At 33.6% G+C, this 14,704-nt stretch overlaps 1 protein-coding gene across 3 annotated transcripts in view; it reads right to left on the bottom strand.

The window, feature by feature from the left end:
- Positions 1–1,927: 1,927 nt before the first annotated feature.
- LOC141461199 (uncharacterized) overlaps positions 1,928–14,704 on the bottom strand; it is a 154,058-nt gene continuing 141,281 nt past the window's right edge. The window contains exons 3-4 of one of the 3 annotated variants that reach the window (XM_074142001.1): positions 8,668–9,051; positions 1,928–4,333 (exon numbers count right to left, since the gene is read on the bottom strand). In XM_074142001.1, coding sequence (XP_073998102.1) covers positions 8,683–9,051 — 369 coding nt within the window. In that variant the 3' untranslated portion in view covers positions 1,928–4,333; positions 8,668–8,682. Of the gene's footprint in view, positions 4,651–5,102; positions 9,052–14,704 lie in introns of those variants that run through there. The other 2 variants (XM_074141999.1, XM_074142000.1) reach the window with 2 other exon arrangements.

Below are 14,704 nucleotides of genomic sequence, written 5' to 3'. Positions count from 1 at the left end.
TTTTAAAAAATTATCCTGTCTAAACCTTAAATTAAATTATTAAATTAAAAGCTTTGAAGACTACATCTTCAACCATCTTGTACACTCAACTTGGGCCAAAAGCCCGATTCTTTCAGGAATGGTAAATAAATCTTAGAATACATAAACTGTATATCTGAGGACTGTAAATATTCTGCTCACCACATAGAAGCTCATTCACTTGAGATTGTTGCAATAGTTGGAAATTATTGTAGTTCTCTGCAGATGTTCTTGAAAGAGTTCACGAAGAAGCGATGCCATATTATCCTTTCTTCTCCAACTAAGAATTGTCAGGTAAAGACACTTTAATCTGATTTCACAACATAATAAAGAGTTTCTTCAAACTATTCAACTAACAGAGAGAAAGGGAAAGACTTACAAATTTTTAAACATTGAAATTGTACTAGCTTTTTTTTTATTTTCTTGTAAAAATATGCTCTTATATAGGTACTTGAAATATTTCTTGTAGAAACCACAAGAATTCATCACCCTTAATCATTAGAGTGAAAGACCTTAGAGCATTCCAAAGTTTAATTTTTTTTGCAAACTTAACTTAAAAATGAGTTTGGAAAGATAAAATACACTAATTCCCCAAAATGAGCAGAGATCATTTGAAAAATATTTTTTAAAAAGCTCACATATTTTCAGTTGTTAAAAGTTGAGATCACTACTTATTTACTAAGTATGTACATAATTTTTTTTCACTAGGCACATTTTTATTTTCAAAATTCAAATAAAAACTATCTAAAGAAATATTAATTTTATTAATAATGTTATTTGAGTTACTTGCAATACCCCAACAATATATGTTCAGCTGTTGATATCACGAAGTAATTTTATGTTAGGGAGGACCCGTCGGCTTTTGTCAGTGCTTGTAGATTAGAGTAAATGAGCCACATTAGGTTCAGGTTCCAGTCGCTGAGGTACTCCAAAAATAATACCTGTAAATTGTATTTATACAATAATGACCTATACGTACACCTATAAAATTAGTTGAATTGAATCAGTTCGATTCATCTGGCCATTCTTTGTTCGGTTGAGCATAGCCTCCTCTTGGTGGAATTACTTTTTGAGTGCCTCTGAGAAAGGAAGGGCTATTGACTGTTTATGTGCTACTACAATCGTTATATATGAACAAAAATTATGTATTACTTTCTTTAAAATTACATCCCACCTGAACCTTTATCAATTTAAGAGCTTAGAAGAGACGTAGTATTCATTTTATTTATGCCAGTAGTCGATTCTTACAGTCATCACTCACATTTCTTGTCGATAGCTTTCTTTTCTTTTATATCACACTGATAAGAAGATTATTGGAAGCACAGAGACATTGAATGGGTGTGTTACTACCTTGATTTATGATGAACATTAATTAGGAGAAAAAAATTGTTATTTCAACTAATGGAAATATCTGAAAATTCAATGGTGACTTACATGATGTCCACTTGCAAAAAGCGACCCAGTTATTGCTGCCATCTTATGGCACAAATTTGAACTAACTCACCAATTACACTTGTTTTAGGGGTGTTAAAATAAATTTTTTTATAAAATTTATTCAATTTTTAAAAACTTAATGAAATTTCACTTGACAATTACGTAAAATGATAGAATATATTTCATTTTTTTTCTTTCAGTATCAGTAGTTTCTATTGCTATTAGTGCGAAAAAGAATTTTGAAAATATCATTTAGAGTCAGTGAAATTTTTACACAAAGTTTCTCCTTCCCGAAAATGGCACAAATTTCTCTAAACATCGTTAATAAATTAAACGCACCTACGAAGATCATCTGTAAATTTTTAAATCAAAGATTATTGATCTTGATTTGTAAACATTCTTGCTTCTGATCAACTGAACAAATAAAATTGCAAAAATAATTGTGTTTTTTCTCTCTTAAAATCTTGCGATTTTTTTTTCAATATATTGAATTTGTTTAATTCATAAATAAAATTAAGACTACAACTGATTTCATTCAGATTTCTTGAAGAGACATGAACTGTTTTGTGGCATTTCAAAAAACCTTTTGGTTTCGCTCCAAAGCGCAGAATTCATTGAACCTCTCACTTACTTATTATCCACAGACCGGTATAGTACTTTTCTTCCATAACAATATTTCTTCCAAAAATATTTGAGGTATTTCCTTTTCAGTTCACCCAATTCAGCACTGTAAGATCTCTTACTACTGCCTTCTTCTCGTACCAAAGTGGCGAAGAAAATTTTCCTGAGCTGAAAATTAATTAAACCTATTATTCAAGTTTCCTGATTTGCCTTTCTACTTCGTTTTTGGAGTACCATCATTTTCTATTATTGACCTTTACTATTTAAACTTTATCCATTGTTTAACGGCTTTTATCTTCCATTCATGCAAAACGTGTTCGAATTTTATTACTCTATTTACGCCCAAGTTTTGATTTTTGTGAGCGTTTACAAAGACTAGTTGGATCTATTGAACTAAAGAACTAGAACTACTAAAGTAAAGTTTCTATTCTAGAATGCTTGGATATCTACTAAACTTGGGCTGAAGTGAAGGATTTTCTAGGCGGGCGTTTCGAGGGCAGACTGCCGAACAATAGGCTAAGGCATACATCTAATACTAACTCAATAGCTATTCTGTAGGGCACATTCAAAGATTTGATGAGGCTTTCGATAGTTACCTTGGGCCAGGATGTGGGCACATAAACCCAACCTCTAGGCTTCTGCTACTAAAGACAAAAAGCACAATCTCTTGGCTGAAGGTTCCAGGATCAGACATTGGGTCCACGCCAACTTTATCTAACCTTATGGCTCTTGAATTGGCGCAGAAAACATTTCTACAAAGTGACCTAGTTCAGGTCCAGTCTTTGAGGGGAGTGACTACCATAAGAAGAGAAGAAACCTCTCCTATATTTACAGCATTGATCGTCGTTAGGAAATCAGGGCACTTTAAGCCGCCACACAGCAGATACTAAAAACAGACTAAATCTCTCAATTACTTAAAAAAAAAAAAAAATCATGAAAAAAAGGTAAAATAAGGTAATTTAGTAATTAAAAACAACAATTATGACGGCAATGCTCTCTCTGTTTGGTTTTCTATACTGATTTGTATAAGTACAGGCTATCAATTACAGATTATTCATTATGTATATATATAAAAAAAAGACAGCTCATTACTTTTTTTTGTGTATATTTTTATAATAAACATACAATGAACTTGCAACAAATTAAAACGAATGAGATCTATTTGTTGCTTTTTCTTTCTTTTTATTTATTATTTTGTAAATATAAATGTTGATTTGCCAGAAAATGAAAAAATTAAAAGTAGAAAAAAACAGTACTGATGGAATGTAGTCACAAATCTGTATTAATTTGAGACACAAACGTTCAAAAACACAAAAAACAAATAATTGATACATACAGCCCCACAAAATAAGTGATTTAAAAATAATTTATTATATATACCCTACGGAAGAAAAGTAAACAAATTTTTGTTAGCACATCTATGATAATTGAACTAGCTTTAAGTTATTAAAAATATTTATTAAAAACAAAAAAAAATTGAAAAAATAAATAAATAAATTAAAAAACTAAAATGCAAGGTGTTATTTCAAAATTTTATGTTTATTAGAAGATTATGTTGTTACACTTTATTTTTATCTTTTGTTTTTGTGGTTGACAGATTTTTATTTTGTGTAAAAAAAATTGAAATACGAGTGTAAACGAAATTATTTGTAAAGGAAAATCGAAAAGCAACTCGCCTATTACAATTAGATGGGATAATAAACGGATCTGAGGCAGGCTGTTATTATTTATTAATAAATAATATAAACGCAAGATAACTTTTCCCTAATAATAATGGCATGAGAAAACATTTTGCGATCGTGGCTAACTTTCAATATTTACTTGTTTGAACATATCTCATTTATATTTTGTTTCCGATATTTCCTGGTTGAACAGAGAAGCCGGAAGAGATTGAGAATCTATAAAATACTGATAAAAATTGGAAAAGGTAGGGCTGGCTTTTTTTCCCCCATAAAATAAAAAATACTAAAAACTTAATAAATAAATAAAATTTAAGAATATTTGTAAAGTTTAAGCCTTGAAAATTGTAAAAGAAAAATCGTTTTTCACCTTCTCTCTCTCTCTCTATCTACAAAGAGGATGGATTGGCATTTCGCCCTGAGGATACAAAAGTCTGAGTTGCTTTATGAATTATTTAGAAAATTTTGATATAAAAGTAGTTAACAACATAACCAGTTCAAACAATTTTTTTGTAATCTTCAGTTACGACTTTTTTTTGCCAAATCTTTTTTTCTTTATTTTTTCTGTTCATGTTTTGTGTCTGAAAAACATAATTATTATTATTTATTTTTCAAGTTTTTGAAATGTAGTTTACCAAAACAAACCTACACTCACCTAGGAGATAGTTTTTAAGACGTAATAAAAATATATCTAATTTGTTTTTACATACAATATATAATTCTTAAAATAGATTTTCCAATACTTTTTCTTGTATTTATATAATTTGTTTTGTTTTTTCCAGAGTGGGGTTGAAAAAGATATTTAGTTTTCTCTTTTATTTATTTAATTTATTTTTTTAAAAGTATTTCCATAAAAGTTTCTTATTTTTTATGGACAGGATTTTTTTTTTTGTATTTTCTAAAAAAAGAAAAATTAGTTCAACACCTACAATAAAAAAGTAGTAACTTATCAACCATATAAAAGATTTTTCATTGTTCTCTTACAATGGTTTTCTATATATTTATTTATATATATATATTTACAATAACATTTATATTTAATAATTTAGATTTTATGACAAAATATACAAGTGAAGTTTTGAGAATTTTTTTTTTAGTTTAAGAGATTAAAAAACATTTATTTAAAAATTCTATCACGGGGAATATATAATTTTTTTGTTTTTTTGTAATTATTTTTGTTTCACATTTAAATTCCTGTATTCGTTTCAAATATTTGTTTTAAATAAAGTCACAGTGACACCTGAGGTAGATTTGTGAACTTAAAAATGGAATTTTCAGAAGTTATACAAAGAAAAAAATAGAAATTTGTAAAATATTTTCTTTCGTTGAAGGAGATGTTTAAAAAATTGGAAAAGTCCTTTATTATGGCTGATTCGCTGCTGGCAAAGTGTGCTCTGGAGGCATTGGATATTAATTTAAAAAGAGCTCTGAAGAAAAGGACCCTCAGAAAATGAAAAGTCACAAGTTCTGTGGCCACAACCTCCTACCAGGGCGGAGCAAGCAAGGATTTATCTGGATAACAACTACTGGGAACAGATCTGAGTTGAGTGTACTTAAAAATGGACATAGAACATGATGGCATCCTTTTTAACAGCAGTTCCTCACAACTATTTGTGATGCCATCACTTAAGGAACATTCAGATGCATAGACTTCATCAGAAGTTGGAGAAGGACAAAAACTCTTTGGATTCTGAAATTTCTTAGTGATTAAGATGTTAATAATTCATCTAAAAAAAAAAAAATTAAAATAAAAAATAAAACTATTTTTCTACCTACTTACTGCAGTATTTTATCATGGTCAGGAGTAAATGACTTTTTTTTTTATACAATTTAATCAACAAATACAAATTAAGATTCAAGATATTAACATTTTAAGCCCGCCACGTTGTGCTACAATTGCCTGTGGAGGGGTAGTTAGTCCCAAATAGTCAGACAGTACCAATTCCTTCTGCAGGTTCTGCATGTATTTCGTTTTGGTTGGTGCTATCAGTAATAATTGTTATACCATAATATTGCAGAGTTGCCATTTCCCTATGGATGGAAAGCAACTCACCATTTTTTACAGAATCACTAGATCACGGACCAATAGACCACTTCTTCTTAACTGGCGCTTCAACTCGCTTGCGCGAATCTTGGCCGAACAAATAGACCACTGACAATGGATATCCTTTAAAGGTTTCTGTCAGAAAGAAGAGGAGAGACGCTCCGCACTAAAGGAGTACGGCTCTCTGGGGAAGAAAAACTGATGCCTTCAAGTTTTGCCTAGGAGCACCTCATTATACTCTTACTTCTTGCCAAAAACCTCTGCAGTGACAGTAGTTTGCAGTGGCGTAGGTTTACAGACCAACTTATTTTAAAATCATTGCCCTACCATATTTGTTTTTAGATTTCTATTTTGGTTAGGAAAATTTTATTTTATTCGGTTACCCTCAGATGTCTCTCTGAACTAAAATAATAAGTATCTGATACCGCATGTGCATTAAAGAAATAGTTTTGTCCGATTCATTTTTTCTTACAAGTTATAGACAAACTAATATAAATAAAATATCACTTTTAACATAAATAAATTAGAATTATAATAACCTGTTATTAAATTAAAAGATGAAATTTATATAAAATCTGGAAAGTTAAAAATATTTATAGATAAGAAACTATAATATTTGTATCATGTGCAGCTGTTTGTTCTGTGATTTTGGTTTAAAGCAGGACTTCCCAATTGGCTGGACGAAATTCAAAGGTTTACTAAAAACAGACGGAGTTTTTGAAGGACAAAGAACAAGATTCATGCCTTTAGATTCTGGAGTAAAGAGACCTGATTGCAGAGATTCCATGATTTGAGAGGAAAACAAAACTCTCCATAAAAAGATTGTAAGTTGATTCGCTGAAGGAATCTTACGAAAAGCAGCACATAGCGTCAGGATGTGGGGTTAAAGAGTCAAATTAGAGATCTGGAATATAGAAGCCATATGGGACAGTCAAGAAATTATGGATAGTGCTGCCACCTTTTATCATTCCACAGAAACTCTTCTAAGTTTCTAAGAACAGAAAGAGAAAGCTGGTTCAATGTTGTGGACTGGGTTTTCCTTTTACACCAGGCTTCAGGAAAAATCCATTTTTTTTTCTTGAAAAAGATAAAGGGTGGAAAAACAATTATTTTTTTATTGAAAAATCCTGATTTAAAGCTAATTCTAGTTTTTTATTTTGCACTTTCTTTTAAAATAATTACTTTCTTCCTTTTTTTCTTTTTTGTAAGAAAAGTATTATTTTCAAACAAAGGAATACAGAGTTTTCATCTTTAAATTAATCAGCGAAAAATTCTTGTAAAATAACGACAAAAAATACAATTTTTTCCCCCCTTAAACTCTTGTTTATTTCAAATAATTCTTAAGTTGAGATTTAAAAATAATAATTATAAAAAAAGGAATACATCTGAAATTGGGAAAAAACAAAAAAAAATTAATTATCTTCTGGAAAGAAAAGAAAATTTCCTTCTTTTTTTAATTAAAAACTCTAAAAAAAAATTGAAAAACCAAGGAAATAAAAAATAAATAAAATAATAATCCTGGACAAAAATAAAGTAAATTCAATCTTAGTTAATTTTTTTGTTCTAATTAATTTGATTTTAATTTTGAGTTAATTAAAAAACGTCAAAAGCTTTTTTATTAAACAAATTTAAATTTATATACCTAATTGTATGTGGAAAAAATATTAATAATTTAAATCTATTAACTGATAAGTACATCTACACCCGTCAGTTTATAAATTTTATAAAAAGGATGATAGAAAGTATTGTACACTTCTTTTAACTTTGAAGACAATTTTAAATGTTTTGACAGTTAAAAGATATTGTTTGCTCTTTAAGAAAACATTGAGTTACTATTAAAGATATTAATGTTTTAAAAGGTTCAAGAATTTTGAAAAAAATGTTATTTTTAATTAAAAATGCTAGCAGTGCTATTTTTTTTTTTAAAAAAAAAGAAAAACTAGACAAAAACTGAATATTTGACCCTTAGAAAACAGAATCACTTGGCTGGCTTCTCTGTGAACATTTTTGGAAGCGTTGATGATTTCTTTTTTTTATTTTTTTACTTGAACAATCCAGTTTTTGGTCCAAAATGCTGAGCTAATTTCTTGGGTTAAATTCTGCATTAAGAGGAAAAGATTATTCGGCATGGTCATGTTCAGAAACTTGATAAAATGGAAGATCAACACTTTCTACCAAGAAGCTGATGAACAGGGAGAAAGTTAAACAACATGAAAAGAAGATCCTATGAAACTCCGCCAACAGCTTCCAACCGGAATTGTAATTCCATGGAAGCAGTTTGGGATTAGTTCTGTTTTGGATTATAATTAGATGTAAAAGAGTACTACTGAATTTGATCACTAGTTATTTTGAAAAGTCTTCTCAACATGTTTGACTGAATCTCCTCAAGCAGTAATGAGTGGTATCTTCTAAATCTAGTCACTGTATGACAATAACTAGCGGAAGGAACTTTGAAAGTTCCTTTTCACTCGCCACTAGAACTTAGTGATTATTTTGCCAGAAAACATTTATCACTCAATGTTTTAACAAAAGCTACGCTATTATTGGCTGATTAGAGCGAAACCTTCCATTTACAGCTTTCATCTGACCAAGTTCCGAGAAGCCTGCCTTAAAATTACTACTAAAATGTCCACCAGAATCATGTAGTTATTTATTATATTTACTGGGAATTCGCGTGAAACTGAGACTGGACAGAATAGATAAACTAAGAAAATCAAAGTCAAATAGTCTCCAAGATTTTGTTGCTTTGTGAATAATTCTATGTTATATACAAACAAAAACAAAAATTAAATCCTTTTTTTTTTAATTAAGGAGGCCTAGGGACTAGATTTGGTTAGAAAATAAGAATTATACAAAAAAAGTTTATCTTACACGGCCCAACTATGGCTATGGATGTGGTGATTCTAACAGTTTTGCATCGTCACTAAGGCAACTCTCCTCCGAGGATTCAGCGCCTGTTGTACTGCCTCCTGTATGGAGATGTTGATGATTCTGTTGTTGTTGATTTGTTGTTAATACTTGATGTTGTTGTGATTGTTGTTGTTGTTGTTGATTGAGTTTACTATTGTCTACACTGGTTGTGGTTTCGCCATCACAAGATGGCGGCCCAGGTGTGCCACTGCCAGAAGAAGAACCGTTTGGCGTTGTAGCCGCTGAGGTACTCGTTGAATTACTATTACCATTTGTACCACCGTTTGCTGCGGCTGAATCGTGTTTCTTCCATTTTGTCCGACGATTTTGAAACCATATCTTCACCTGCGCATATAAGAAAAAAAGTGTTCTGATTAGGAGAGTAAAAAATGGGTTATTTGTTAATTATTAGTGTTTTAAAAATTAAGGCTCGTTCACAAAACCGATATCTAACATCGAAAGAGGCCCCACAGGCATAAAATTAAATTAGTTAAAAATCGACCTTTCAATAAAATCTACCAATTAGAGTTGTGAGTGTGCCGGCAAAAAAAGTTTTTTTTTTTTTCGAAGAGTTTATCATTTCCAGATCACTTATTTTGATCGAAAAAAAGAAGATTTAATTAGTGTTCAAAGTACTGTATCCGAGATTAATATAAAATACTGGAATAAAGGTGGTGGAGGAATACATGAGAGGTTCAGCCTGTTCAGCTTTGTGATGATGACGAGGGAGGAACAGTATCGGAAGGACTTCTTGGGTGGATGATGTTAGCGGTGGATACAAATTGAAAGCAAGCATCCAGTGTGACGTTCATTAGGACGGAGTCGGTGTAACTGGGTCGCACTCTAGTAGCTAGTATTGTGGGTGTAGCAGTTATTATGATGGAAGGGTGTCTCAGAGGCTCTTTGCTGCGACAGTTACCAGCAGGGTAGTTAGCAGGTAGCTCTCGGCCGGGCGAAGAAGGATGCTGGAAGTTAGAGTCACGAGATATGAGGTTCCTCTTATAGGGTAAGTGAGAAGTGAACTTGGGCGGACAGAAAGGATTAATTAACATCACGTGCGCACGCACACAGAGAGCGTGCCTCTTGCTTCCGTCGAGGATCTCTCCCTCGAGCTCTGTGGCGCCACTGGGTCTACAGAGACTCCTACACAATCATCTCATTACCACTTTAGAAGAACATCACCCACCATCCCCCAGTCATTTCTCCAAATCCTCTGTCGCCATCATTTTCTTTGGCCTCTTCAACGACTTCTCTCTTCCCCTAGCTAGCACTAATTGCTGCCAAGGCTTTGTAACTCTGCGATAGAGCGCGCCCACTAATTAGCATTTTCTTAGACGTAACACCATCCTATAACCTTACCAGGCAGGTTTCTCCTTATATCCTTTCAACTTCTTCCTTCTGCCAACTCGATTCCCTCCATCACAAATACTCTTCTCCTACTTTTGCTTTTGTACTTTATACAAACTTCGGAGTGAATCTCCTTTTCTCTCATTTTAATCGACTACTCTCTTTCAACAGCAAAAACAAAAAATTCTGGCCCGCTTTGTACATCGACTTATTCCTTTAATTGTCCTTCCTTAAAATAAAGAAGCAGAGAGAACGGGAGCTAAAAAAATAAAAAAGAAAAGGAAAAATAAGACAACTTCTTTGCAATTCTTAAATTACATGGAATGCCCTAAGGATTTTTTTTTTTTGGACTCTTATTCCAGCGTTTTTATATTATTTTTGTTCAAAAATGGAGCCCCCTCCCCACTGACAGAATCTTCTTCACTAATAAAATACATGGTAGCAATTATAAAAGTCAAAGTAAAACTTATCTGTAGAAGTTTTTTAATAGATCCAAAAGTAAAAGTAAATAAATAATAAAGTTTACCGCAATTATTTCGTAAGAATTATTTTGCTGCGTTGCTTTATTATTTTTCAGTTGGGCGGAAGGATGCTGTACGCTGCCAAGACCACAGATATTCCCTAAGGAAAAACAGCAGCCCTTCAAACCGAATCTAAGACAAAAATCCAAACTCAGATTTGACGTAAGATTCAGAGCTGAGCGTACAAATCGTGGCAATAAATACCAGTAAGAGTTCATTTGGTTTTGGACCAAAATCTCTAAGCACCAACTTTTAAAATATTAAATATACCAGGTTGTCCCAAACACATTGCGATGTATTCATTACTGAGGCAATACAAGGAAAAGCACTGGAGGAACTTGAAACTGAGGCAAGGCCGGGCAAAACTAACGGAAAACTCTGTCAAGAATTTCCTAGGACAGCCTGATTCTCTTATGTGAGAGAGAGCCGTCCTGGGAACATTTGAGGGAATAAAGAGGACACAGAGACCATGATAAGGTATTTAGGGATTAATTATTCATGAATGCTGGAGTTCCCCAGTTCTATCTGGAGTTATGTTGGAGATCCTAGTTGTTTTTTTGAGTTTCCAGGTAACTGAGGTGATACCTATTGTAGTTCTGGTGAAAATTCAAAAAGGAAAATTAGCCTCCAATATAAAGCTTTATGCGGGAAATAAAGGATAAGAGAATAAAGCTCCCTAATTAAGTCTGCTTTGTTAGGATTTGGCGCATGCATAGTTCTTCTGTAGCCAGATCAGTCTCGTTATTTAATAGCCACACCTCGTATCTTTGGAATCTCTCAATTATCTTTTTAGTTTTAAAGGATCTTCAACCAAAACGTCTTGGTACGGCATTATAGGTGTTTTTAACTACCGGTTCGTCTGGGATCTTTTCTAGAGTTCCAGCGGAGCGTTGGGTCTATCTACATCTGTTAAATAGATCTATTTCGGCCGCAATGTAGTACAAATCGCCAAAAAATACAAATAAATAAGAGAAGGAGTCTCGGCTCTCTCTTTTTCCTTCACAACAGTTGTACAGCCAATAGATTATTTTTTAAATTTATTTATTTGAGAGAAAGTAATGGCTGCTTTTACTTTTTTTCACAAGGGGGATAAAAACTACTTTACTCATTACTTTTGACTTTAATAATTGCTAATTATTAAAATACGAGTATTTTTTTATTGATTTTTGTTGTTTACATTTAATACAGCATTTAAATAATTATTTAATTAATAAAATGTTGCGGTGTTATAAATGCCTTAATTATGTGAAACGATCTTCCTCACTTTGTATGTTCGTGTGTGTGAGTATTATAAGGGCGGCGGAGATAGGGGGGGTTTAGAGAGAGAGAGAGAGAGCGCCCAACAGGTGGTTAATAGAAAGTAAGGTAGTAACATGGTATGGTATGGAGGCGGTGGAAGAGTTTGGAAGCAAGGCTGGAAACTCCGACGAGAGAGTTAGAGGTATTTAGCGATTGTATGAGCTCTGGGCGGGGGGCGGAGGCGGTGGCAGCAAGCAGGCAATGGGCTTTAGTTGAACAACTCGATCCAGAGAATGAGAGATAGTGGAGGAGGACGGAGGTGGGGAAGTAACTGGAAACAGCGGCACGGACACACAGACAAAACTGAGGGTGAACTGCTTGTGGATGGTTGCATGATGCCGTTGGTACTGTAATTGCTCTAAAAGGTATGATTAGAGTGAGATAGGGTGAGGAGGCGGCTACATATCGATTGCTAGTCACAGCGCAGGCTCCATACCCGGCGGCCCTAAAATGGGGGAGCGATGCTTCCAGAGGGCGGAGCCAGAAAGCACGGATTTATTGCTTTTTAATCGCCCTCCTCGCCGAAAAAAAAAAAAAAAGGCTGGCGAATATAGTACGTAGTTTGAGCCGAATGAGTCTGGGAGTAAGAGGAATTCTCCCTCCCTCGCAGGGGAAAAAAGGACAGCGCCCACACGAGCGCTCGCACGTGACTCTCAGTGCGTGCGAGCGAGCGAGCGAGCTTGAGGAACGGGAGGCGGCAATCCAATAAAGACCACATCAACATCCTCCAACTAACACAGACCGGACGTCGGCCTTCAGAATGCGCGGGGAACCCAGGCCAGTGGGTTCGCTTCTTCTACTACTTCTACTTCTCTCGCCCCATTTCGTTACACCGTTCACATTGCTCTCATACTTCCTGCGGAAATGGATGTTCTCCACTCTCATCATACGGCACACGCACCATCCTACTAGTAGTCTCACAATCAATCTTGTGCCTACTTTATCTTTGCGCTAAACAAATACCATGCTATACATCCGTGCTTTCCCCCCCCCAAACTCCAAACGGTTAGAACCATTATCCTTAATTTTTTTTTTTTTTTTTTTTTTTTTTTTTTTTTTTTTTTTTTTATCATCCTACCTTTGTAGCGCGCGTTGCTTCCATGTTTTTTTTTTGACATCCACTTTTCTGGTTACCAAACCACTCTCCCATATTTTCTAGATATTCCTCACTTTCACTTTCTTCTCCTTTTTATGTGCTCTTATCTCTCGTAACAGGAATATCGTTTTTGGCCGGAAACAAGCGATTTTAAGTACCCTGGACAAGAAAAACTGAATGAATCTGAATATGTTGTAACGGCAGAACTTAAGCGCGAAACTTACCAGCGTGAGGAAATCTTCTGCCTCAACAATTTTCCTCTACTAGCCGTGACTTAGGATCATAACTCAACCCTATTATAGTGCTCGCAGAAGAGCTACGGTGGGGATAACCAAGACGAAGCCTGGAAACTGAAAATATTTAATAAAAAAGATCATCCCAGCGGATCTACCAGTTGAAGACTCATCTAACAACTTTGCTCTATTCACTACCATCTTCCCTCATTGCTGCCAATCATCATTCATCAATCACCATCAAGTTCGCCATCTTTAGTGTAAATATACATCTAGTGTTGTATGTTCGTGTTCTCTTTTCCTCAGCACAGTTTTCTATTTATTTATTCATAGTTTTTCCGTTATCATTTCCATATGTTTTCTGCCCCTGTCTGTCCACGGGCAGATAACTAAAAAATTGAAAATATTAAATATGTGCTATTTTCTTAAGGAGCCAAAAGGAGCCCTTATACCTTTATTAAAGGAACTTTTTTTTTTTTATTTTCCCCAAAAAGAAAACTTGATATATGATTGCACCCGCGTAATTGGCTTTTCCTTAAGAGAATTGATGACGTGGTATTGGTATGGGAGAAGGACCATTACTGGACCAATAACAGCATTATCCTCATAATACAAGAAAAAGAGATAGAGAGAGCAGCCAATCTAATCTCAATTCATTTAACTGCGCTCACGATAGTCACGCCACAACATCTCACCTGCTAAATCCATATTTCAAAATATTCATCCCAATTTTTGATTTATTAATTATAGTTTAGCCTAATTCTACTAGAATATACTTTAAAATAGTTTTATCTAGTCTTATCACGTTTTACTTAAATTCTATTATCAACTCATCTCTCTTATCACTTATCTGAACCCTTAACAGTGTTCAAAACTGATAAATATTTTATCAATTCCTAGCAGAAATAGAAAATAATTTACAATTATTAAAATGAAGTGAAACACTTAAAACAACAAAGTTTGAAACAACAAATTAAGTAAACGAGAACCAACTACCGACAACAATAAAAGGAATTTAAAAACAAGGCCTGTCTAAATTAGTTATGCAGAAAACAAAGTCGATATGCACACTCAGTTATGTTTAATACAATAGTTGATAAAGGGGTAGAGGGTGCGAATGGAGAGAGATTGGATGCTGCGAGAGATGACTGGATCTCTCCTTCTCTTTTAATACCATAATCCCCCCTCCCAATAATTTTTTATGTTTACCAGCGAGGTCCTGCTCTCTGGAGAGGAACATATCTCTCTCTGTCGGTCTCCAATACCTGCGATCAACCCTTTCAGTACAACATTTAGCTTGCTACGAATAACATCATGATCTGGAAATTCTTGTTATACTCCTCCATTAAAACTAATGCTTTATTGTCCGATCGAATGGTTATTGATGGAAATGATCTTTGTTAATGATTGAGATCCATTTAAATGTGTCTAACATGAATATTTCATTTTGTCCTTATTAAACTAACGTCAACTGAATATTTAACAGTGAGACATTTGATTCT

This window comes from Rhodnius prolixus, unplaced genomic scaffold (genome assembly GCF_049639745.1).
Source record: "Rhodnius prolixus isolate KJV_2025 unplaced genomic scaffold, Rpr scaffold_6, whole genome shotgun sequence".
Taxonomy (NCBI): Eukaryota; Metazoa; Arthropoda; class Insecta; order Hemiptera; family Reduviidae; genus Rhodnius; species Rhodnius prolixus.
The sequence above is the reverse complement of the archived record's forward strand: the minus strand, read 5'-3'. Positions and strand labels throughout refer to the sequence as shown.